Below are 22,639 nucleotides of genomic sequence, written 5' to 3' on the forward strand. Positions count from 1 at the left end.
GTCGATTCGAGAACATTAACATTCTTGAAACAATATATTTGTTTTTGCACTCTCAAATGATTGTATTTATTTACGGCTACCAGCAGATGGCGCCAGTACAACATCACCACAATCGCTGTTACCACGCTGCAGCGTGGCTTTTGTCTCTAGTGTTACTTTGAATCAATAACTGCTGACATTTGTATATAAATTATAGCGATGCAGCATTGTTTAATTCTACCCTCTTCTAACGCTCGTGAATCAGTTTCCTCTTTTGTCTGGCGGCTGGGATAATGTCTCATTCATATTTTCAAAAAGGGAAACGCCTATCTGTTGATGGCATCTTGGGTTTGTAACGCAGATCCTATTGCAGCTGATTTAAAGCGACTGCGCAGAGCCGGAGAGCCGCAGCAGAGGAGTGTTCACACAGCACCGACCAGCCACCATGCTCAAGACGAGAACACCTCAACTCACAATCTCCGCTGTCAAGAGAGGAATTATGTGTTCAACGTGAGGCGCTTCTTATAAATGCAAACTGTATGATCAGCCTGGAAAATCTGGGACGACTGTCAGCTCTTGGCCTGAAAGGCAGCTGCGTTGCGCGTAGGATCCAAAAACTAGGCAACCGAGAACACTTGTATTCTTGTTTTGTTCGGAGAAAACCCCACATGATGAAATTTAAGCCCAATCAGACAAGGACATATGACGGAGAGGGCTTCAAAAAACGAGCAGCGTGTCTGTGTTTCAAGAACGATCGGGAGGACGAGGTAAAGCTGAGAAAAGCGCATATGTGGTTGGTGGTTTACATGTAGGCTACTACTACTACTGTCGCCTTCAGAGACGTCAGAAATAGATATTACAAGCCGTTTTTCGATTGTATTCCTTGTTACTAACTATATATTTTACAATACAATTACTATTCCTTTAATTAATGTAAGCCAACCAATAGTGACTCGAGTCCTTGGATGCTTATTTGGGAACGCTTTACAATAAGGTCCCATTAGTTAAACGTTGTTAATAACTTCATTGTTAGTTCACTAACGTTAACAACTAGAACCATCCAATAGTGACAAGTGTCAACTCAATTAGTAGTCACCAAGTAGTGACTTGTAACTATTCAACTGCAACATTGCCATTGAATCTGTGGTTCAGGTATAAACTAGTATTTTCTGACCTAATCCAGTTTACTAGTAACTTTATTCAAAAGGTAGGCTACTGCTATTTATTTCTTAGTTACTAAAATATTCCAATAGCATCCATTCCAGTACTTGCGCTAGTGTCTATCCCAGCTCTAACTTGTAACATTTCCTATTTTACTAGTTAGCTTTTCATGGATAATTCAATTAAAAATTGTGCTAGTAAGATGAAAAAATGATACATGCTGGTAGTGCTATAAAAGCTGAGTATGTACCAGTAACTAATAATATTGAAAATAAGGTTAATTCTAATTTTGAGACTTACTAATACACTCAAAATCAAAAGTTGTATCTGCTAATATTTAATTGACTTCAGCTTACATGAGCTATCATTAACTAACCTTAACTAATGGGAACTTCTTGTAAAGTGTATAAGTATACCCGGATAAGTAATAATAACATAAACATAGATACTAGTTCATTTTAATGACAGATGTTAAAATAGCTTGCCATATTTCATCCTTTTTAACTCCCTAAAGTAGATATGCACTGTACTACACCCAAATAAAATCACAATGATAAGACTCTTATGGGTGGTTCTCACGACCACTAATTCATGATTCATCTCTAGAAATATATGACTCTGCATGGAAGACTGATGGCAGGTGTTATAAATGTAATCAATGAGATCAGCTCACTAAAAGCCAGCAGTGAGCTTTACTCCTGAGTAATGACAGCTGTCCACAACAGGTAGCAACTGACTTTCTGCTTAAGACATGATTTCTCATCCAGATCATATCTCACAGCTGTTACCCATTATCTAAGTTTCCATGTTTTCATGGTTTTTGTGGTTTAAGGTATTTGTATGCTGTTTTGTAGTCTATATGAGAGAGAATAAGGGGACACAATGTTCTTAAGCAGCAGGGTTGTTGCTTAATCTTTTTATATGTACCACATCAGCCAATGCTAGTATGAGATTTTGTTTTCATCTAGTTTGATTGGTCTGCCACAGGTTTGGTAAGTATTTATTAAAAACACAAACTCCGTTGAACTATATGTAGTTTTATAGAGGCTCTATATAGTGCATAATAATTAAGGGTTTTATGATTGTTTGACATGTATTTCATGAATTGGATGTTCAAAATGTCAAATGGATAGTTACAAATGAGAAAGTGATTACCCAAAAATTAATCACTTATATAATTTACTCACCCTCATGTATTTCTAAACCATGACTTCAGAATGGAACACAAAACCTAATTTAAAGTCTCTCACTGAAAATTCTTAAAAAGCAGTTACTATGAAATTTATCACCCATAACATTTTGCGACCTCCTTGAAAGTAGGTTCTGCTTAGACTAAAAATATGGTCTATTATGAAACGTGTCAGTCACAGTCGAGGTGTTCTTGACTTCTGAGACGAGGGCTTGACCTGATGTGGGTATTGTACTTAGAAATTACAGGAAAATGCTGTTGTATACACAAACACTCCCCCATAGATGTCTTCTTTTCCTTAAATGAACTCAAACATGTTCAAACTACCAAGTCAGTGTATTTTTAATTAAGAAGCACCGCTAGAGCTGTTGGAAGTTTGATTACATAAGACATGTTGAGGCATGGGCGCTTCGGACCCTGAATATTCCGCATTGCAACAGGACCTGGTCTCCCAGGTCTCTCCTCCATGTGATTAGCACTGAGAGGGGGGAGGGGAGGAGGTAAGTTACACTATGTTCTGAGGCTCCAAGTGACCTATCAGCAGCAATTTATAGAACCAGAATGACAGCACTCACTGTCCCCTGACGGACTCCTTTTTCCACTTTTTATCAGTCTTTTTCTGTCTAATTGATACAGTCGGTTGCAGTTTTGCAGTTTTTTTTTTATCTTCCTGTTTGGGGAGAATTGTACTTCTTTTGTGTGTATTTCTATTGACTCCTGATCATTTTAATAGTTGAGTATAGCAACTCGGTCTACTGTGGACGTCAGTACATTCCTGTCATAGCGACAGTTAGCTGAGTACAGGCGACAACATTGCACATCCTCGAGAAGTGCACTAAGTGCAGTCCATCAGCTCGTCTGCTGTTTGTGCTCCTGTCCTACAGCAAGACCTCACAAAGACCCATAATAATAATAGCTGAATCTTCACATTTTTCTAAGAAAGTGAAAAAGGTACTTTGCTTGTCTAAAGCTCACCGCTATAATGGTCTGGTTGGTGTTTTGGTTGGTTGTGAGGGCAGTGTTATGCATTTGCTAATGTGTTTTAATTGATTTGCGAATCAGTATCTGCAAAATAAGAATGTGTGTACATATATGCATATGTGACCATGGACCACAAAACCATAAGGGTAAATTTTTGGAAATTGAGATTTATACCATCATTTATACCAATTGAGAGATATATCTGAAAACTAAATAAATAAGCTTTCCATTGAAGTTTTGACATTTATGGTAGGAAGTTTACAAAATATCTTCATGGAACATGATCTTAATATCCTAATGATTTTTGGCATAAAAGAAAATCGATAATTTTGATCCATACAATGTATTTTTGGCTATTGCTGCAAATATACTCGTGCTACTTATGACTGGTTGTGTGGTCCAGGGTTTTATATATATATATATATATATATATATATATATATATATATATATATTACACTTTTTATTCAGCAAGGATGCATTGAATTGATCAAGTGACAGTAAAGACGTTTACGTTGTTACCAGAAATTTCAGTTGTAAATAAATTCTGTTCTTTTAAACTTTTTATTCATCAAAGAAAATTTTCACAGCGTCCAAAAATATTTGGCAGATTGATTAAATAATGACTTTTAAAAAGTTTATTAAAAATTATGCATATATACACACGGGAAAAGTCAAAAGTTGAGTGCACTGAATTGTGGGATACAGTATTCTGCTCTGTTGTGCTCCATGTATGCAAAGAAAATTGCATAGGGTGCTTCAGCAATAATAAGTACACTATTTCGAATGTAGCCTATGATAAATCTGTGGGATTTTTTTTGGCCTAATTTATCATTGAAACAGTGTTATGTAAACATGACTGGTTGACTTTTCAATGTGGTTCTCTTGAGAGTGTGGTTTATATATGTGCGTTTACAATCAGAAAGAATACTGCTGATACATGCTTCTGAAAAATGTGTTTGTGTTTTTGGGTATGCTTTTGGTTTGAGTCACTGTCATTCTCTCGCCCACTTATGACTTGTATTGAATGTGGTGGCTTTGCTTGTTTTAGTCTTTGGTTGGAGTTGTCCTAAACAAAAGTATATTTTATAACTCTAGCTATCGTTTAAGTGTACAAACATTTATGTTAGCGATAAGCTGTAATTTCAGGTTTACCACAAGGACCACATTCGCCTCAGGGACTTTATTGCAGTTTTTGAATTGTCAAGCTGGCTCGATAACAATAATGCCAGAGTAGTGCTGGAGTAGTCATAGCAACAATGATTCTGTTAAATGCGAACATGATACAGTGGACTGAACCTGAACAATGACCCTTAAAACAAACCAGAATGAAACAGCACTCAGTTGTGTGAGGTACGTGACTGATTTTAAGCTGCAAGCGTTTCCTCCTTTGGCTTGTGAGCTTTACCTTTCAAACTTGCAAATGAAGTGAAAGGTTTGAAAGTGTGAATGTCTTGGTTGCCAGATTTTGTGGTGATGTGCTGTTATGCACTTTAGTTATTTTATCACGACAGTAGCTTCTCTGCTACACTGGCAACTGGAAGGTCATGGGTTCGATTCCCAGGAACACACGTGTCAAGAAGTTTTACAGTATTTGTGAATCTTGTAATACTTTTTATAAACTAGTCCACAAATAGTTTCAGAGACTCTCCTGAAACCTCAAAATCTCTCTGCTACACTAGCAACTGGAAGGTCATGGGTTCGATTCTCAGGACCTACATGTGTAAGAAGTTTCACAATATTCACAATCGACTCTCCTGGAACCTCAAAAACAGCCCTGACCCTGATGCCTATCGTGACTGGAATACAGCCACTGTTTGCTGGGGCGAAAAGATTCGTGCGCTCTTAGGTCCTGTTTATGATGATGGGGCCACACGTGCCCCTCAGACTCATGCTGGGATTTAACATGCACTTCATCTTGAGTGTCAGTGGGGCTCTGAACTGGGTCAGTGTGTCAGCAGATGCTCAGGACTGTGAAGGATTGGAGTAATAAAGCTAATTAATCCTTGTATAATGGAGAAAAAGATTGATTAATTTATTAGACAGTCGTTTAGGTAATGTTATTCAGAAAAATGTGCTGTTTTTTTATGGTACAAGTCATTGAAACTGTTATCCATTGGTTTTGGCTTTCGGACAGTCCTTGATTTAGAAAGTTTTCTTTATCCTTGAATTTGAACGTCATTAGCTAATTCAGTTTAAATTTGAATCAAGTATATTAAAGTTTAATAAAACTAAAACATTTTTAAGCATTTTATTTCATTTAAACTTGATGTACTAAAATAACTAAAACTGAAATAAAAATTTATATTAAAAAAATGTATATAGACCTTTTCTAAAAACTAATAATAATAATAATAAAGGTGTTGAACTTTATTTAATATTACAGCCACACACGCTATAATGTAGATAACACTTTGGAACAATAGTACTGCCAGAAGTTTTGTTATCCTTAGTTTGATTTATCAGTTCCAAGGACGACTGTATCAAAAGAGTAATCGAAATAGCTTTTATGGTTATCAGTGGGTGGGGAATTTTGCTTGCCATATCACATAGCCAAATATTGACTGCTTACTGGAATGAAAGTGCACTAAATTGCTAAAAATAAAGGTGAGCAACCTTAATGCTAATTGCATCCTGCAGTCTATGAAGCTGTATTTTTATGTTTTTATTCTTTAACAACTCCCTGAACCCGCATTAGTACGCATATTGATTCTTAGGTTTTCCCAAATTAAGGCTATGGCTGAGCACTGTGAAGGCTGAACCTGTGAGATTTCTCCACATCTCTCATGGTCACCTGGTCCGGCCGCAGCTGTTTTTGCTCCCACAACTCATACCCCAAAGCAGAGCTTGACTCTCAGCAGACAGAATCTGTCACTATGGCTGTGGCAGCTGTTGCTGGTAGTTTATTTATAAGAAGTGATTCCACAGATATACGATCGCCTTCTAGAAGAGTAGTGGAGAGTGACGGCATTCAGTGAGAATAATGCAATGGAATCGAAGTAGCTCATTACGGAATCGGATTCGGAATCAGAATCAGAAAGAGCTTTATTGCTAAGTATGTTTGCACATACAAGGAATTTGTTTTAGTGTCACAGCTTCCAGTACACAGAGAAAACAACAACGCACAGATAATAAAATATAAGATGTGAATGAAATAAGCATATAAATAAATAAATAATAGAATATACACACTGAACAAAATTATAAATGCAACACTTTTTTGTTTTTGCCCCCATTTTTCATGAGCTGAACTCAAAGATTCTAAGACTTTTTCTATGTACACAAAAGGCCTATTTCTCTCAAATATTGTTCACAAATCTGTCTAAATCTGTGTTAGTGAGCACTTCTACTTTGCCGAGATAATTCATTCACCTCACAGGTGTGGCTTATCAAGATGCTGATTAGACAGCATGGTTATTGCACAGGCGTGCCTTAGGCTGGCCACAATAAAAGGCCACTCTACAATGTGCAGTTTTACTGTATTGGGGGGGGGGGTCCGAGGGGGTCTGTAAAACAGTATGCGGTCTGGCCATGCAAGAACTGGGATGTTTTCAGCTTCCAGGAGTTGTGTACAGATCCTTGCAACATGGGGCCGTGCATTATCATGCTGCAACATGAGGTGATGGTCGTGGATGAATGGCACAACAATGGGCCTCAGGATCTCGTCACAGTATCTCTGTGCATTCAAAATGCCATCAATAAAATGCACCTGTGTTCGTTGTAAATAACATACGCCTGCCCATACCATAACCCCACTGTCACCATGGGCCACTCGATCCACAATGTTGACATCAGCAAACCGCTCACCCACACGATGCCATACACGCTGTCTGCCATCTGCCCTGTACAGTGAAAACCGGGATTCAGCCGTGAAGAGAACACCTCTCCAAAGTGCCAGACGCCATCGAATGTGAGCACTTGCCCACTGAAGTCAGTTAGGACGATGAACTGCAGTCAGGTCGAGACCCCGATGAGGACGACGAGCATGTAGATGAGCTTCCCTGATACGGTTTCTGACAGTTTGTGCAAAAATTCTTTGGTTATGCAAACCGATTGTTGCAGCAGCTGTCCGGGTGGCTGGTCTCAGACCATATTGGAGGTGAAGATGCTGGATGTGGAGGTCCTGGGCTGGTGTGGTTACACGTGGTCTGCGGTTGTGAGGCCGGTTGGATGTACTGCCAAATTGTCTGAAACTCCTTTGGAGAAGGCTTATGGCAGAGAAATGAACAAGTCACGGGCAACAGCTCTGGTGGACATTCCTGCAGTGCCAATTGCACGCTCCCTTAAAACTTGCGACACCTGTGCAATAATCATGCTGTCTAATCAGCATCTTGATATGCCACACCTGTGAGGTGGATGGATTATCTCGGCGAAGGAGAAGTTGCTCACTAACTTTAGATTTAGACAGATTTGTGAACAATATTTGAGAGAAATAGGCCTTTTGTGTACATAGAAAAGTCTTAGATCTTTGAGTTCAGCTCATGAAAAATGGGGGCAAAAACAAAAGTGTTGCGTTTATAATTTTGTTCAGTGTGTGTATAAATAAACCACAATGAAAATAATAATAAAATGTATGTACAGGTGTGCTATAGACAAAATAGAATAGAAATGGAATAAAAAATAAGATGTAGGGCTGTACTAGGATGTAGGGTGATAAATAAGGTTATTGCACATTTTTATTGCACAGTGGGAGAACACTTAACTGTTCATGAGGTAGATTGCCTGGGGAGAGAAACTGTTCTTGTGCCTGACTGTCTTGGTATTCGGTGCTCTGTAGCACCAACCAGATGGCAAAAGTTCAAAAAGGAGATGGCATGGATGTGAGGAATCCAGAGTGATTTTCTGAGCCCTTTTTCTCTCTCTGAATGTATACAGTTCTAGGAGGGTGGGCAGGGTAGCACCAATAATCCTTTCAGCAGACTGAACTGTCCTCTGTAGTCTTTGACAGTTGACCAGACAGTTATTGAAGTGCAGAGCACAGACTCAATGACGGCTGAGTAGAACTGTGTGAGCAACTCCTGTGGCAGGTTGAATTTCCTCAGCTGGCGAAGGAAGTACAACCTTTGTTGGGCCTTTTTAGCAATGGAGTCTATGTGAATGTCCCACTTCAGGTCCTGAGAGATGATGGTGCCCAGGAACCTGAATGTCTCCACTGCAGTCACAGTGCTGTTCATGATGGTGAGTGGGGGGAGTGCAGGGGGGTTTCTCCTGAAGTCCACTATCATCTCCACAGTTTTGAGCGTGTTGAGCTCCAGGTTGTTATAACTGCACCAGACAGCCAGCTCTCTAACCTCCTGTCTGTAGGCAGTCTCGTCACCGTCCTGAATGAGGCCGATGACTGTAGTTGTAGTCTGCAAACTTCAAGAGCTTGACAGAGGGGTCTTTAAATGTGCAGTCGTTTGTGTACAGGGAGAAGAGCAGTGGGGAGAGGACGCAACCCTGAGGGGCGCCAGTGCTGATGGTGCAGGTGTTGGATGTGAATTTATCAATTCGTACTAGCTGTTGCCTATCTGTCAGAAAGCTGGTGATCCACTGACAGATAGAGCTAGGGACAGAGATAGGGCTGGGCAAAAAAAAATAAAAAATCGATTTTTCAGTTAATCATTTTTTTTATGACGTCGATTCGATATCGATTCTCAAAAGCTGCAAATCGATCTTTTCCGGTATTTATTTCAGCACACATTTAAAACAAGATTAATGTGATTCTTATCATTAGTCTTCTTCACTAGATGTCACCCTTATTTACCTTGCACGATGTTACAACAGAAAGCCTGTCATTCATTCAGTGCTTATTATGGCGGAGATACTGTTAACAAGAACCAAGAACAAAGCCATACGCATGATTCGTAATGCTCAGGTGAAATGCTATAGTAATACTATAAAGCTGTGGAAGCATTTGATATCACGCATAAGGCGCCATGATTTCCGCAATGAATGAATGAATGGTGGATGGCGCGACGCACTGTTTTGTTTACTACACGCATACTAAAGCGCTGACAACGCTCGCGGTATTTTCATCATCTGCCGTCTCACTGCTGCTCTGAGTGTCATTTCATTAGCATTTTACAGTTTAATTTGAGAAAACTACCGTCATATCACATGATACACAGCAGCTGCAAGTTCCTCATGGCAACCTGTCAAAATAAATGTTTAGTTTAACATTAAGAGCAGTCTTAAGACTCAATCCTACTACTACTACTAATAAATCTTTATTTTTAAAGGAATAATCCCATTTGTTTTCTTTTTAATTTTAACAGTAAACCTCTGTTGTGCAGCACTTTGTTTGCCAAAAAATAAAAGGTAAAATATAAAAAAATACAAAAATTTTTTAATTTGATTTGGATAAATTAAATTAATGTTTTATGCCTTCATCTGATTACCAGAAAAATTAAGAACATATTATAGGGCCCTATTATTGTTTAAGAAAGGACCCTATACAAAAAAAGAATAGGTTTAAAATACAGGCCTGTGGTTCTTAATTTCTTTTTATTAATTCACCATTTGTAAACTGATGTTTACTGTTAATTTTTTTTAGAAATATCAATAGCTTTTGTATTAAAACTATATTCACTGAATGTAATCAAAAAAATAAAAAATCGAGAATCGAATCGAGAGCTTGCAAATCGAAATCGAATCGAATCGGGACATCTGAATCTATACCCAGCCCTAGACAGAGAGCTGGGTTAGTTTAGTCTGGAGGAGTGTAGGGATGATGGTGTTGAAAGCAGAGCTAAAGTCCATGAACAGGATCCTCACATAACTGTCTGGTCTGTCCAGATGTTGCAGGATGAAGTGCAGTCCCATGTTGACTGCATCATCCATGGACCTGTTTGCTCAGTAAGCAAACTGCAGGGGGTCAAGTAAGGGTCCAGTGATGTCCTTCAGATAATCCAAGACCAACCTCTCAAAACACTTCATGACCACAGACATTAAAGCAACAGGTCTGTAGTCATTAAGTCCTGTTATCTTGGGTTTCTTTGGGACGGGGATGATGGTGGAGCGTTTGAAGCAGGAAGGGACTTCTCACAGCTCCAGTGATCTGTTGAAGATCTGTTAGAAGATGGGGGCCAGCTGGTCAGCACAGGTTTTCAGACAGGCTGGTGTCACACCGTCTGGGCCTGGTGCCTTTCTTCTGTTGTTCTTTCTGAAGACCTGACGCACATCATCTTCACTGATCTGCAGTGCAGGTGTGGGGGAGAGGGGGGTTGCTGGAGGTGTTAATGGTTGTGTGGAGAGCTGATCAGAGCGGGTGTATGGTGTTAGACTGGGAGTTTCAAATCTACAGTAATAGCTCGTTTCCACTGAGCGGTACGGTTCGGTACAGTACTGTTTCCGTTTCCACTGTCAGAAGTTGTGAATGGTACCAAAATAGCGTACCCTTCCGGTGGGGTACCTAGCACAGCAAAGGGTACCAAAAGGGTGGAGCTAAACTCACTGCAGAACGTTGATTGGTTGACTAGAATCGTCACTTTTGGGGACAAAGCTTCTCCTTCAGTCGTTTCGCTCTGCTGTCCGTGAGTGTTCGGCATATTTACATCAGAGTGCGCAAACACAAAAAAAAATAACAGTGTATTTTATAATTTTATTTTCACACAGACAATAGCCGTTTCTCAATATGTGTTCTTCTCTGTGACTTGTGAAACGTCATTGCCCAAAAACCCTTTCATTTTCTAAATATTACTGTTATTGTGTCATGAAATGTAGTTTTAAGAGTTTTTCAGGTGAGAGTGTAGTTGTTTAAAACTCAAATCTGCGTTTTTTTTTAAACATTTTATAAAGATAGTACCTATTTGATGAAAATTTGTTATGCTGATTTTGGAGCTCCATGCGGGCGCTCAGTGCTCATGGATCCGCATAGAGCAGCCTTAGCTCGGCTAGTCCTTCCGACATTTGCTGCTTGCTCTGTCTCTTGTAGTGATTAAACATTAGATACAATTTGTTTTGGGTATTTTTAACAGGCATTCGTGGTCTCATGAATCTATTATTTTGTCCTGGTCATATCGTTTTGGCTAAGCTCAAAGTTATGTTTAACTTAATATATTTAGCGTTGATTTTGTAGCATACGTTTGACTGATTTGTTTGCCTTTTGTCTTTATTTCCTCTTATATAAGCCTCTTATACTTTGTACTTATACTTTTATTATGGCTATTATTGTTCATTAAAACTGACATTTAACAAAAAGTGGCAGAGTTGTGCTTATTGTTGCGCTTTATTGTCAATCGCTACTTTCTGGCATACACCACGCCTTTCAAGTAAGGGTACTGTTGGCAGTGGAAACGCAAGCTGGATCAGGGTGTTCGGTCCCGAACCGTACCATACCATACTGTACTGACCCGTACCGCTTCGTGGAAACGAGCCATAAAACTCATTCAGGTCTTCAGCAAGTTGTTGATTGGACTCAGTGCTGGGGGGTGGTGTCTTGTAGTTGGCGATGGCTTTCAGACCTTTCCACACCGATGCAGGGTTATTGGCAGAAAATTGGTGTTCTAGCTGTTTAGCGTAGTTCCTCCTAGCCACTCTAATCCCCTTATTCAGTGTGTTTCTGGCCTGATTGTACAAGACTCCTGTAGGCGTCCTCTTTGGCCTGACGAAGATGTCGGAGTTTTGCGGTGAACCATGGCTTGTCATTGTTGAATGTTAAATGAGTCCTGGTAGGAATGCATATATCACAGAAACTGATATATGAAGTTACAGTCTCTTTTTACTTTACTTTACTTTTAGTCATTTAGTAGACACTTTTATCCAAAGCGATTTACAAATAAGAAAAAGTAACTAAAACTAAAAGTTAAAACTCTATAAATACTATATATACACATTTAAGAAAATAAAGAAATTAAATAAAATTGACATTTCAAAACTACACATTTAAATGAAAACAAAAAATAAAGCTAAAAACTATTTGAAATACTAAAACAACAAAAGGTATGAGTATAATGATTCTAACATAACACTAAGCCAAACACCAAAAAAAAATGTATGTATGCATGTGTATGTACAGCCACACACATATACTGTACACACACACACACACACACACACACACAATATATAAATATATATATAAATTCAATTATATTATTTCATTTCCATTTAGTATGTTGAAGTACTAAAATAACTCCAATTAAATAAAACTAAAACTTAATAAAAAAACCTATGCAGACATAATAAAAAAACTAATAAAATGACAACACTACTACAACTGTAACTAAAACTAAAATAGATAACAAATACAAATCAAACTGCATTAGTTTATCAGTAATCCTACAAAATAACACTGAGCCAAACACACATGCTAAAAAACCAGCAACAACTTACTTACACATAGTAAGAAATGGTTCTAAAAACTGAAACGGAAGTGAAACAAGTAGTAGGAAAGAAAAAAAATAAAACAAACGATACTTATATCCCTTGTCGGTTTCCCTGTCCGGTGGAGTCGCACTGTAGAGTCGATGGTCTTTACACTCTTCGGTCTTCACACGAGGAGGCCTTCACACAGTGGCTGGATTGGCCATTGGATTATTATTTTTGTTTAGAATATAATAGTTTCGTTCATCAAGGCCTTACACTCCATCCCAGTAGGTGGCAGAAATGCACCTTAAGCTGGTCTGCCAACCGCCATTAAACGCAAAAGAAGACGACACTGACAAGGCGAGAGCAAAACACTGAGGCTGCCGTGTGCGGCACCATCTTGAAAATCATCAGAAAATAATCTGGAAGCAGAAATGCAGTAGTAATTAATATAGAATTCAGTAAAAATATTGCATTTGCTCTGTTAACATTTTTGTAAGTGATCAAGCTTGTAATTATCTGTCAGACATCTGTCAGAACAACCACCTAACAACCGTCCAGAAAACCCTAGCAACTTTTTAGCCCCTTAAAGGAATCGCTAACCCCAAAATGAAAATTTGCTGTTAATTTACTCAACCTCAGGCTAGCCTAGAACAGTAAAGATGATTTTTAGCTAACAAACCATGGTCCTAGGTGATTCATAATGCAAGTCAGCAGCTACCGTCACTCTGCGAGTAAAAAAACAAAACATATCAGGCAACACAAAATTAAAGGAATAGTTCACCCAAAAATGAAAATTCTTACATTAATTACTCACCCCTCACATCCTTCCAAACCTGTAAGACCTTCATTAATCTTTGGAACACAAATGAAGATATTTGTGATTAAAATTCGAGAGCTTTCTGACTATGAGTAGATAACAATGCAACTGACACGTTCAAGGCCCGGAAAGGTAGTAAGGACATCGTTAACATAGTCCATATGACATCAGTGGTTCAACCATAATTTTATGAAGCTACGAGAATACTTTTTGTGCGCAAAGGAAACAAAAGTAACAACTTTATTCAACAACTCTTCTCTTCCGTGTCAGTCCGTGCTGCACATTCACGACTGAACCAAAACACGTGTGATGCTGCTGACGCAGGAGCCGACGTTCTGACGTAGAACCCGGGTGTGCTGCAGCTTATTTGCAAAGAGAGGAATGCACACGCATGCGACGTGGTACTGTCGTGAAGCACACATCAAATTCTGACACGGAAGAGAAAAATTGTTGAATAAAGTTGTTATTTTTGTTTTCTTTGCACACAAAGTATTCTCACAGCTTTATAAAGTTAAGGTTGAGCCATTAATGTCACAGGGATTATTTTAGCGATGTCCTAACTATGTTTCTGGGCCTTGAACGAGGTAGTTACGTTGCTGTCTTTGCAGGGTGAGAAAGCTTTCGGATTTCATCAAAAATATCTTAATTTGTGTTTCAAGATGAACAAAGTTCTTGTGGGTTTGAAACAACATGATGGTGAGCAATTAATGACAGAATTTTTATTTTTGGGTCAATTATCCCTTTAACACCAGTCACTGCTGATGATATATTGAGGTCTTATGAAACGAAACAATCTGTCTGTGCAAGAAACGTATTTACAGCATTATTTCCCGTAAACTATAGCCTTAGACAAACGGAGAAAACTGATCCTTTTCAGCGAACTGGTTCTTTCGGACGGTTTGTTTCGGTGAACTGGTTCAAATCACTGATTCACCAGTTTATTTACATAATCATGCAATGATGTGCCATATACACCGTTATAATAAAGCATCTAATAACTATCTTGTTTAATGGTTTTGGATCCCATTGACATTCATCGTACGAACAGAAACGGTTAAAACGATCTTCAGAATGTCTTTTTTTCTTTTATTTTGTCATTTTGTCATTCATACAGTAAATTATGTCAGAAATGGTTTTGGTTGGACTATCACTTTAAATTAAATGAGCTCAACATTTCTCCTAGAGTGCCAGGAAAGTTTATCAGATGGATGGTATTTTTGCAGATTGATGTACTGTGAGCAGTATCAGGTTAGACTCTTATGTAATCAAGATGTTCTGACAAAGTGTTGATGAGCATTTGGATTTGGTCTATCTGACTAAGCTCTGTTTGTGAATGTGTGTGGCAGGTTTTGCTTGTTAGCAGCAGTCGACATCCAGATCAGTGGATCGTTCCAGGAGGAGGGATGGAGCCGGAAGAGGAGCCTGGAGGAGCTGCGGTTCGAGAGGTCTATGAGGAGGTGAGCTCGTTTTTTTTTTTGTTTTTTTTACTCTTCTACCTGTTCCTCAGAAAATTTTTTTTGGATGAACCTTTAAAACCTCAACACTGTTGCAACAACATTTATAATAATAAGAAATGTTTCTTGAAAACCAAATCACCATATTAGGATGATCATCATCAAGTGTTGGTGGTTCCTCAGTCTTTTGAGGGGCTGTCGACCTTGACACCTTGCTCATGTTTAAGTGAGTTATGGGTTGCAGCTGTCCCATATCTTGTCACCAGGATTTTTTTGCTTTGCATCATGCATACTGCTTATTGCATACTTAGCAACATATACTATATGCTGTGTACTATTTTTAAAAAAGTCATATGTGACACTGTATAGCAAGCTGCAAACAGTCATCATCTCGGTAAGCCAATTTTCAATTCAGATGTGGAAAAATGTCTAAAACTTAGAAAATAAAAATATGATGTAATATTACAGGGATATTTGACCCAAAAATGACAATTGTCAAATTCCTGATGCTGTTCCAAACCTGTATGGCTTTCTTTCTTATGTGGAATATAAAGGAAGATATTTGTGAAATTGTATTTTTCTTTTGGTCCATGCAATGAAAATCAATGGGGTCTAATGTGGTTTTGGACAAATTTATGGACAAAAACAGTTGTTTTTAATATTTGGGTGAACTATCTATTTAAAATTAAAAACTAACACTCACTTATGTTTATCTTTTAAAATGTGTTTTATGCAATTAAATTATCCATAAAAAGGCCATTTAAATCCTCTCATCCACACTGCATTCCATTCAGTTTTGCCAACACCTTTGACTCAACTGTTACAGATACTGGTATGAGAACTATGGTCATGTGATACCACCTCCACCACCCTATAGATTCCTCAATCGGCATTCACAATATGCGCATGAGCCCGTTTTCTATCATCTTCAATTTAAGCGGCTTCGCTAAATGAATCTTTTCATGTCTATCTCAGCTAATGGTTATGTTGTTCGTTTCAAGGATGGGCTGTGTCATGACATTGAACGGCCGTCGAAGAGGTTGCCAAGAGGGTAATTTGTTGACAGCTGTGAAGCATTGCAGCGACATTTAGAAACCGTGTCCCGTTACCGTTGGCCTCGTTCGTCTGAAATGTACATGTCCCAGAGGTTCAAGAGTCACGGTGTTTGGACGTTTGCGGTTGCCCAATTTGAATGTAGTTTAATTACTGCAGGCAGTGTTTCTGATTTTTTTTTTTTTCTTTTTTTTATGGTACACCAAACCAATAGTGACATTTACAGTAGAGCTGTACTGTATCTGACTGTATAATAAAATAAATCAGGTTGTGAGGTTTCTGTTAATAACATGTTGAATTCTACTCGCTATAATAATTTTGAATCGAATGGTCCAGGGTTTAAATTTCAGTTGCATAATGGCATAACACTAAAAAAAAAAAAAAAACTGCACATCTAAGCCATATTTGGCCCATTTTATCCTTCATGCACAAGACTTTATTTTTACTTCGAGGGATTTATTTGTTACATAATGGTTTAAAAGGTGTAACTCAAGACATCTGAGTGTTAGGGAGACCCTGGAGGAGACCATAAACCTGTCTGTGAATTACGGCATGCTTCTGGCTATAGCAACACTCATGGGACCCAAACTACTACCCCTAGGGGTTTTGCCAGGGGTGGGATGTCCCAAAGATCTTGGTGTTTTTAAAAAAATTTAAACATGCCGCTTGTGAGAAAGAGCCCTGCAATTTTTTGTTTGCTTTAAGGATAACCTAAAAAATGTATTGTGTCATGTTAAATTAATGTAGACTGGCCATAAAATGACATTTGACCTCATCATGAAATGTTTAAATTTGATCCTTTTCCCGGCTGACAGAATGAAAGTTGCTGTTCATTTTTAGGGTTCGTCTAGGGCCATGCACATGTCATGTGACCGTGTCAGATGAGGATTCATAGAGATGACAGAAACACGCTCAGGGCATATTAAATAGACAAAATCTCTCATAGTCTCTGAAATCGCCCCCTGTTGTTTGTCAGTTCCGATTGTGAGCGGTCGTATCAACCCAATTTGCGGGGTAAGCTCGGGCTGGTTGGGGCATTTTGCAGTGTCTGAATGAAGACATGTTCCCTTGTGAGCATTATGTTGTCCGGGAATCTCCTGTGTTATGGAAACATGCAGCTCAGGTCTCCCGGATCAGTGAGCCGGGGCTAATGTTCTGGCCTGATGTGTCAGCATCGACTGGTACGGTTCCAGAAATTCGGTGTGTTCATCTTCTTGTTAAGCCGCTGTTAACACTGATAGACTCATGCTGCAGCTTATGTCATAGCCGAAGTCATTTCCTTTTTAAAGTGCCTTAACCCCAATGAGCATCATGTATATATTTTGATGTTTGTGTGGCCTGTTAGAAGGAACAGAATTTGAGTGTTTTTGTTAGTTATCTTCATAATGTTTCTGTATGATTTATAGTTTGAGGCCATATTTAAAACCGAAAAGCCTCTCTAATGCTTTTTCTGTGTCTGTTTCTGCTTAAACAGGCTGGTGTGAGGGGCACCCTTGGCAGGCTACTGGGGGTGTTTGAGGTAAGACTGCCAAACTGCCTTATATAAAGTAAGACGCTACTCAGCCCCTCTTAGCACGTCGCTGATGCTTCAATAAACAAGACTTTATTTCATAAACATTTATAAATATCTTATCTTCACACCTTCTCAATGCATGTTTTACTGTGTTTCACACATTGCGTTGCCATGTGATAACTTTATATTTCTCATTCTGTACAGCAGAACCAGGACAGCAAGCATCGGACCTATGTGTATGTGCTTACTGTCACAGAGACACTGGAAGACTGGGAGGACTCGGTCAATATTGGTGAGTTGATGTTGTGTGTGTAAACGGTTCAGTTGGGTTTACTTAGTAACTCCTTCAAGTGATTCAGATTCACTAAAAAGAACCAGACTGAAAGAGTCATTTATATGATTCTGCACTATATGATTCACTAAAACGAAATGACTCAAAGAAGTCATTCACTCAGAATCAGACTTCACTGATTGTGCTGTGTTTCACGCTGTAGATTCAGTTTAAATACTCAGAAGAAAGAAAGAATTTTATCATGGCAGTGTGACATGTTTGAAAGCCACTTTTACTAATTAAGTTGTGGGATCTCAGCCATTGACTACTTTATGGTAATTGAGTCCTCTAGAGAAGCTCACTTGTAACTTTACCAAAGTGACCTCTTCCCATGTCTGCAGTAAATCAATAGGGGACTTTATTTGTGTGCAAACAGCTTAGTCTGCTAACAGGACAGAATTTAAATCGTTTTAGACAAGCTTATCATAACCAGCTCATTTCTTTTGCTAAGACACAACTGCTGATCTGTAAGCAGCTGCAAATATGGGGATTTATATAACTATTTTACTAAGCTATTACGGATAAAGAGCTGGCATGTGGATTAGCCACTTGAAACCTTTTACTTACTGAATTTTTGTTGTCAGGAAGGATACACAATAATAACATTTGCCCACAGACAGCGCAATTCAAAACTTGCACTATTTGTAGATGGCGAGGAAAGAAAAAAAAACAGGTAACCCTTCACTCCCAGCAGCCGTATAAATAGACCGAAGTTTGTTCACAGGGAGGCGTGCTGTTAGCAGGGGCACAGTTGTTTTCCAGTAAGCGTCACTACACTCCCCTATCACTGGCCTCGCTCTGCCTGTACCATAGTTTCAGCTGCCAAATAGGGCATCATAACCTCGATACACAGAGAGGAAACGGTTTTACTTGACACAGAGCTGAGCAGCAAATGCAAAAAAGTCAGTAGTCTTGATTGTCAGAAGTAATGACCTTTAACCTTCCTGCATATATGACGTGTAAAAGTGATTAAGGTGAATGTTTAAGTTTCAGCACTTTATGAGAGACTGTTTTCAGGACTATAAATACAGTGGAATGTTTGTCAGCCAGATGGTTGGGCAGCCAAACGTCTGACAAGTTCACAGTGAAGATGACCTTTTGTACCGTATTTAAAATAAAGCTATACATTTTTAAACCCAAGCAGCAAGTGTAGTTAATAACAGTATGTCAGAAGTAAATGGAACAAAATTAATTTTCAGTCACCTCAGGCAATGGACAAAATGTAATTACACTCTTCAAAATAAAGGTTCCAAAAGGGGGATTTGTAGCAATGCAATAGAAGAACCAGTTTGGCTTTTCTCAAGAATCTTTCTTTCTTAAAGGAATAGTTCACCCAAAAATTTTCATTTGTTGAAAGTGTAGGCCATCCAAGATGCACACAAATTCTATTCATCAGAACAGATTTGGAGAAATGTAGCATTAAATTACTTGATCATCAAGTTAATGGGTGCCATCAGAATGAGAGTCCAAACAGATGATAAAAGCATCACAATAATCCACACGGCTCCAGTCCATCAATTAAAGTCTTGTGAAGTGAAAAGCTGCATGTTTGTAAGAAACAAATCCATCATTACGGCATTTTAACTTTAAAGTTTGCTACTAGCCAAAAAACGAATCCATAATAATGTTTCCTCCAGTGAAAAGGAGGAAGGTTACATCAAAATACACTGACTTACTTATTCAGATAAGATTTTTCACTTTTTCACTGGAGGAAGCAATATTATTGATAGAGGAAGCAGGAAGCAACGGTTTGAAGTTAAAATGTCTTAATGATGGATGTTTTTACATGCTTTTTACCTCACAAGGTGTTAATAGATGGACTGGAGTCATATGGATTACTTGTGGTTTATTGTTGTTTTTATCAGCTGTTTGAACTCTAATTGTGACGGCACCCATTCACTGCAGGATGATCCAATGTGAAATGAAATGTTCCATGGATGTTAAAAGTTCTTTATGGAACCAATAAGCCAATAAGGAACCTTTTATTTTTAAAAGTGAACTATTGTTAATGCAAATGATTTGTATTTGTTTTCAGTGTTACAAGATGCTATTAAATATATAACACGTTTTGCAGGTCGGAAGCGGAAATGGTTCAAGATCGACGAGGCAATCCGGGTGCTACAATGCCACAAACCTGTCCACGCGGAGTACCTCCGCAAACTCACTCCTCGCTGCGGCCCCACGAACGGCAACGCACAGGAGCCGGTGAACACAGATGACAATGCACCCCTCCGCCAGACAGCCTCCCATGACTGTGGACTGCCCCGTTTGCACAGATAGAACTGCCACCAGAGGGCATCGATGCAAGGGAAACTATCCTTGGACTGGAAAAGACAGTTTTGCATGTATAATTTCAATGTTTACTATTTGAACCTCTTTTTTTTTAAGTGTAGAAACCAAAGGCTTGTTGTGAAATGCCTGTAAGTTTCTGGGTTAAAATGAACAAGGAGAGTTATTTTCATAACTTTTCAGTTGTAAACGTGCATTTCAAGCTAAACAAGGTGAAGTTATTTGAAGATTGCGATGTTAAGTATTAAGCACAGATTAACGGAGATGCTTGCCATGATGGACATTTTGGAAATATTATTTTACAGATGGCTTTAGGTGGAGGAACACAATGAGGAATGTGCCAAGGTTTGATTGTTTTTTTTAGAAAGGATAACTAGGATGGTCTTTTGAAATGCTGTCTATTTATATCTAATAGATAACTAGGCATATTTGTTAGGCATTGGGTATATAAAAATTCTTGATAAAGAACCAAATAAGGAAAAAAAAAATAAAAATGTCAAATCATGAATTATAGAATATGTAAATAGTCTAAAAGAAGATTTGGGCTGCTTTTGATTATATTAGATGCCTTCATCACAGATATCTACCTGTAATATAGGTTTAACATGCTGTGAAGTTGAAGGTATTTTCAAAGTTTTGTCTTAAATGTGAATTTGCCACATTAAATGGTGCAATCTGATCGCCTTTCTTTCTCTTTGCACATAAAGGTTTAATTTTCCATCTCCTGTAAGGCAGAAGAGCTACTTTTGAGCCACTGTCTCTTTAAAACAAGATGGCATTTGGTAAAATGTGAACAAAGAAATAATATGCTCCTGGTGTCATTGGTCCATGCAAGACTATGGAATGTTTATGAGGTCTATATTGCCTGAAGTGATATTCTGAATATTTCAGAAAAAGAGAAGGCAAAACGCCCAATTTTAACCCTAATCTTGTCAAACCAGTGTTTTCTAAAGGCCACAGAAATGCAATATACATGTATTGTCATTATATTAACAATTCTCACATCAATAACTCCAATAGCTGAGGAGGAATTTAATTTAATTTTGCATACTACTTTGTTCAATTGGGGCCTTTGCAATCTTCCATAATGAACTTTGTGGAATTTACTGAATGGGATGGAATATGTTGCCAAACTGTTTTATTAAGACTGTAAATGGTAAACAAGCATACTTATCTTTCCTCAGAGGGAAGATTGCATGTTAGGTTGTAAATATGTTTTAATATTAAAAATGTCAGCTTCTGCCTAAGTAGTTTATTTAGTCCCACAGTTTGTTTTAGACAGGATTAAAGAATTGCACTGCTAAACACAGGCACCTCCGCTCTTTACTTGTTTATCAGTGAGGCTTATTGAACACTGTTTAATATGTAAAAGATTACGGTGTTAAAATGTCCCCTATGTGATTTAACAGAAATGACAACAATGTGTTTTGCCTGTCTTCGGAAAATCAGAAACACCCTGACAACTTTTAAACTAAATAAACTCATCTCTGTGTTAAAGTTGGAATGATCTCTGTAAATGGTGCTGATTGTGGTTTACGGGTGGAATGATAGCTTAACTCCCCGAGGTAACTACCAGATGGGTTATTTAATGTGATTTATGGTCACTTTTCTATAATGCAATGATGAATGGTAAACATGTTTGAAAGAGGGATTCGGCAGCATAGGAAAACCTATAATCAGAAAACATCCTTAAAAACATTCCAAAGAAAAGGTATGAACTTTCTTGGAAAGTCATGTGGCAAGTCCTCTCCTGGAGGCATATAGTTTACAAGTATGAGTTTATTATGAGGCTGCAAAAACATGCAAGTATGTTTGTCTTCTATTCAAAAGCCACAGGCTGTTTCTCTGTTTTCCAAATGTAAACATCTTTATCCTTACTATAAATCTGCTGGAGGAAAAAATAAATAAAAATTAACCAGACTAAGATGGTTTGTTCTTAGCTGATCTCCCAACTTCCCTGATTGGGGACATTTCAAAATGTAAGAAGTAATGCATTATCCCTAATATATCAGTCTAAAAAGTTTTAAGGGCCTCGAGATTGATTATACCTCTCTATTCGAGTGAAAGAGCTTGAAAGTGTTTGGGAAGCCCTATCAAAATGCATCAACAGAGCAGCATACTTCTTGTATACAAAAATATACAAATATCTAAATAAAATCGAGTCTGACGACTCATATTCTCAAACAACTTATATACCGGTATATTTGACTATTTCTGCACTTAAATGCTTTAAAAACGTAATATTACGTCTTTCGAAATGCTTCATGGGATGCGTAGTTCATAGCCTGATAAGTTAAATTCGGCTTCTCCGGTTTTCAAATATATGTTTGTTTCAAAATAATGTTTTTAATGTTGTGATAAATCTCTGAGCTGGATGGCTGTGTTTATGACATTAAACATTATACTGTGGATTTTTTTTTTTTAAATCTTGAATGAAAAAAAAAATGAATGGGAAAATACTTCCGGAATCAAGGCCACTGAAAAAGTGGGCGGTCACTGTTGGGCTCCATTCCGGCAAGTCCCGCCTTTGACCTAATCTCTCTTTCCAATGATTGGTGGACGCTCCTTACAGACAGCCTAC

At 38.2% G+C, this 22,639-nt stretch overlaps 1 protein-coding gene across 2 annotated transcripts; it reads left to right on the forward strand.

Annotated features, from left to right (window-relative positions):
• Positions 1 to 112: 112 nt before the first annotated feature.
• On the forward strand, positions 113 to 22,467 carry nudt4a (nudix (nucleoside diphosphate linked moiety X)-type motif 4a). Of its 2 annotated transcripts, none has more exons than XM_058752032.1 (5): positions 113 to 746; positions 14,765 to 14,875; positions 17,400 to 17,444; positions 17,643 to 17,730; positions 19,844 to 22,467. In XM_058752032.1, exons 1-5 carry the CDS (start codon positions 519 to 521, stop codon positions 20,047 to 20,049), a joined length of 678 nt encoding a protein of 225 aa, XP_058608015.1. In that variant the 5' UTR covers positions 113 to 518; the 3' UTR covers positions 20,050 to 22,467. The 2 variants fall into 2 exon arrangements, with proteins under 2 accessions (XP_058608015.1, XP_058608016.1); XM_058752033.1 differs by having other exon boundaries at positions 17,646 to 17,730.
• The last annotated feature ends 172 nt before the right edge of the window (positions 22,468 to 22,639 follow it).

This window comes from Onychostoma macrolepis, chromosome 18 (genome assembly GCF_012432095.1).
Source record: "Onychostoma macrolepis isolate SWU-2019 chromosome 18, ASM1243209v1, whole genome shotgun sequence".
NCBI classification, from domain to species: Eukaryota; Metazoa; Chordata; class Actinopteri; order Cypriniformes; family Cyprinidae; genus Onychostoma; species Onychostoma macrolepis.

What these genes read in the sequence shown, in the direction of transcription:
- nudt4a (XM_058752032.1), top strand. Translation starts at nt 519, where the DNA reads ATGATCAGCCTGGAAAATCTGGGACGACTGTCAGCTCTTGGCCTGAAA. An exon ending in TTCGAGAGGTCTATGAGGAG is followed by an intron (nt 14,876 to 17,399) that starts GTGAGCTCGTTT and finishes CTGCTTAAACAG; the next exon opens with GCTGGTGTGAGGGGCACCCT. An exon ending in GGCTACTGGGGGTGTTTGAG is followed by an intron (nt 17,445 to 17,642) that starts GTAAGACTGCCA and finishes CATTCTGTACAG; the next exon opens with CAGAACCAGGACAGCAAGCA.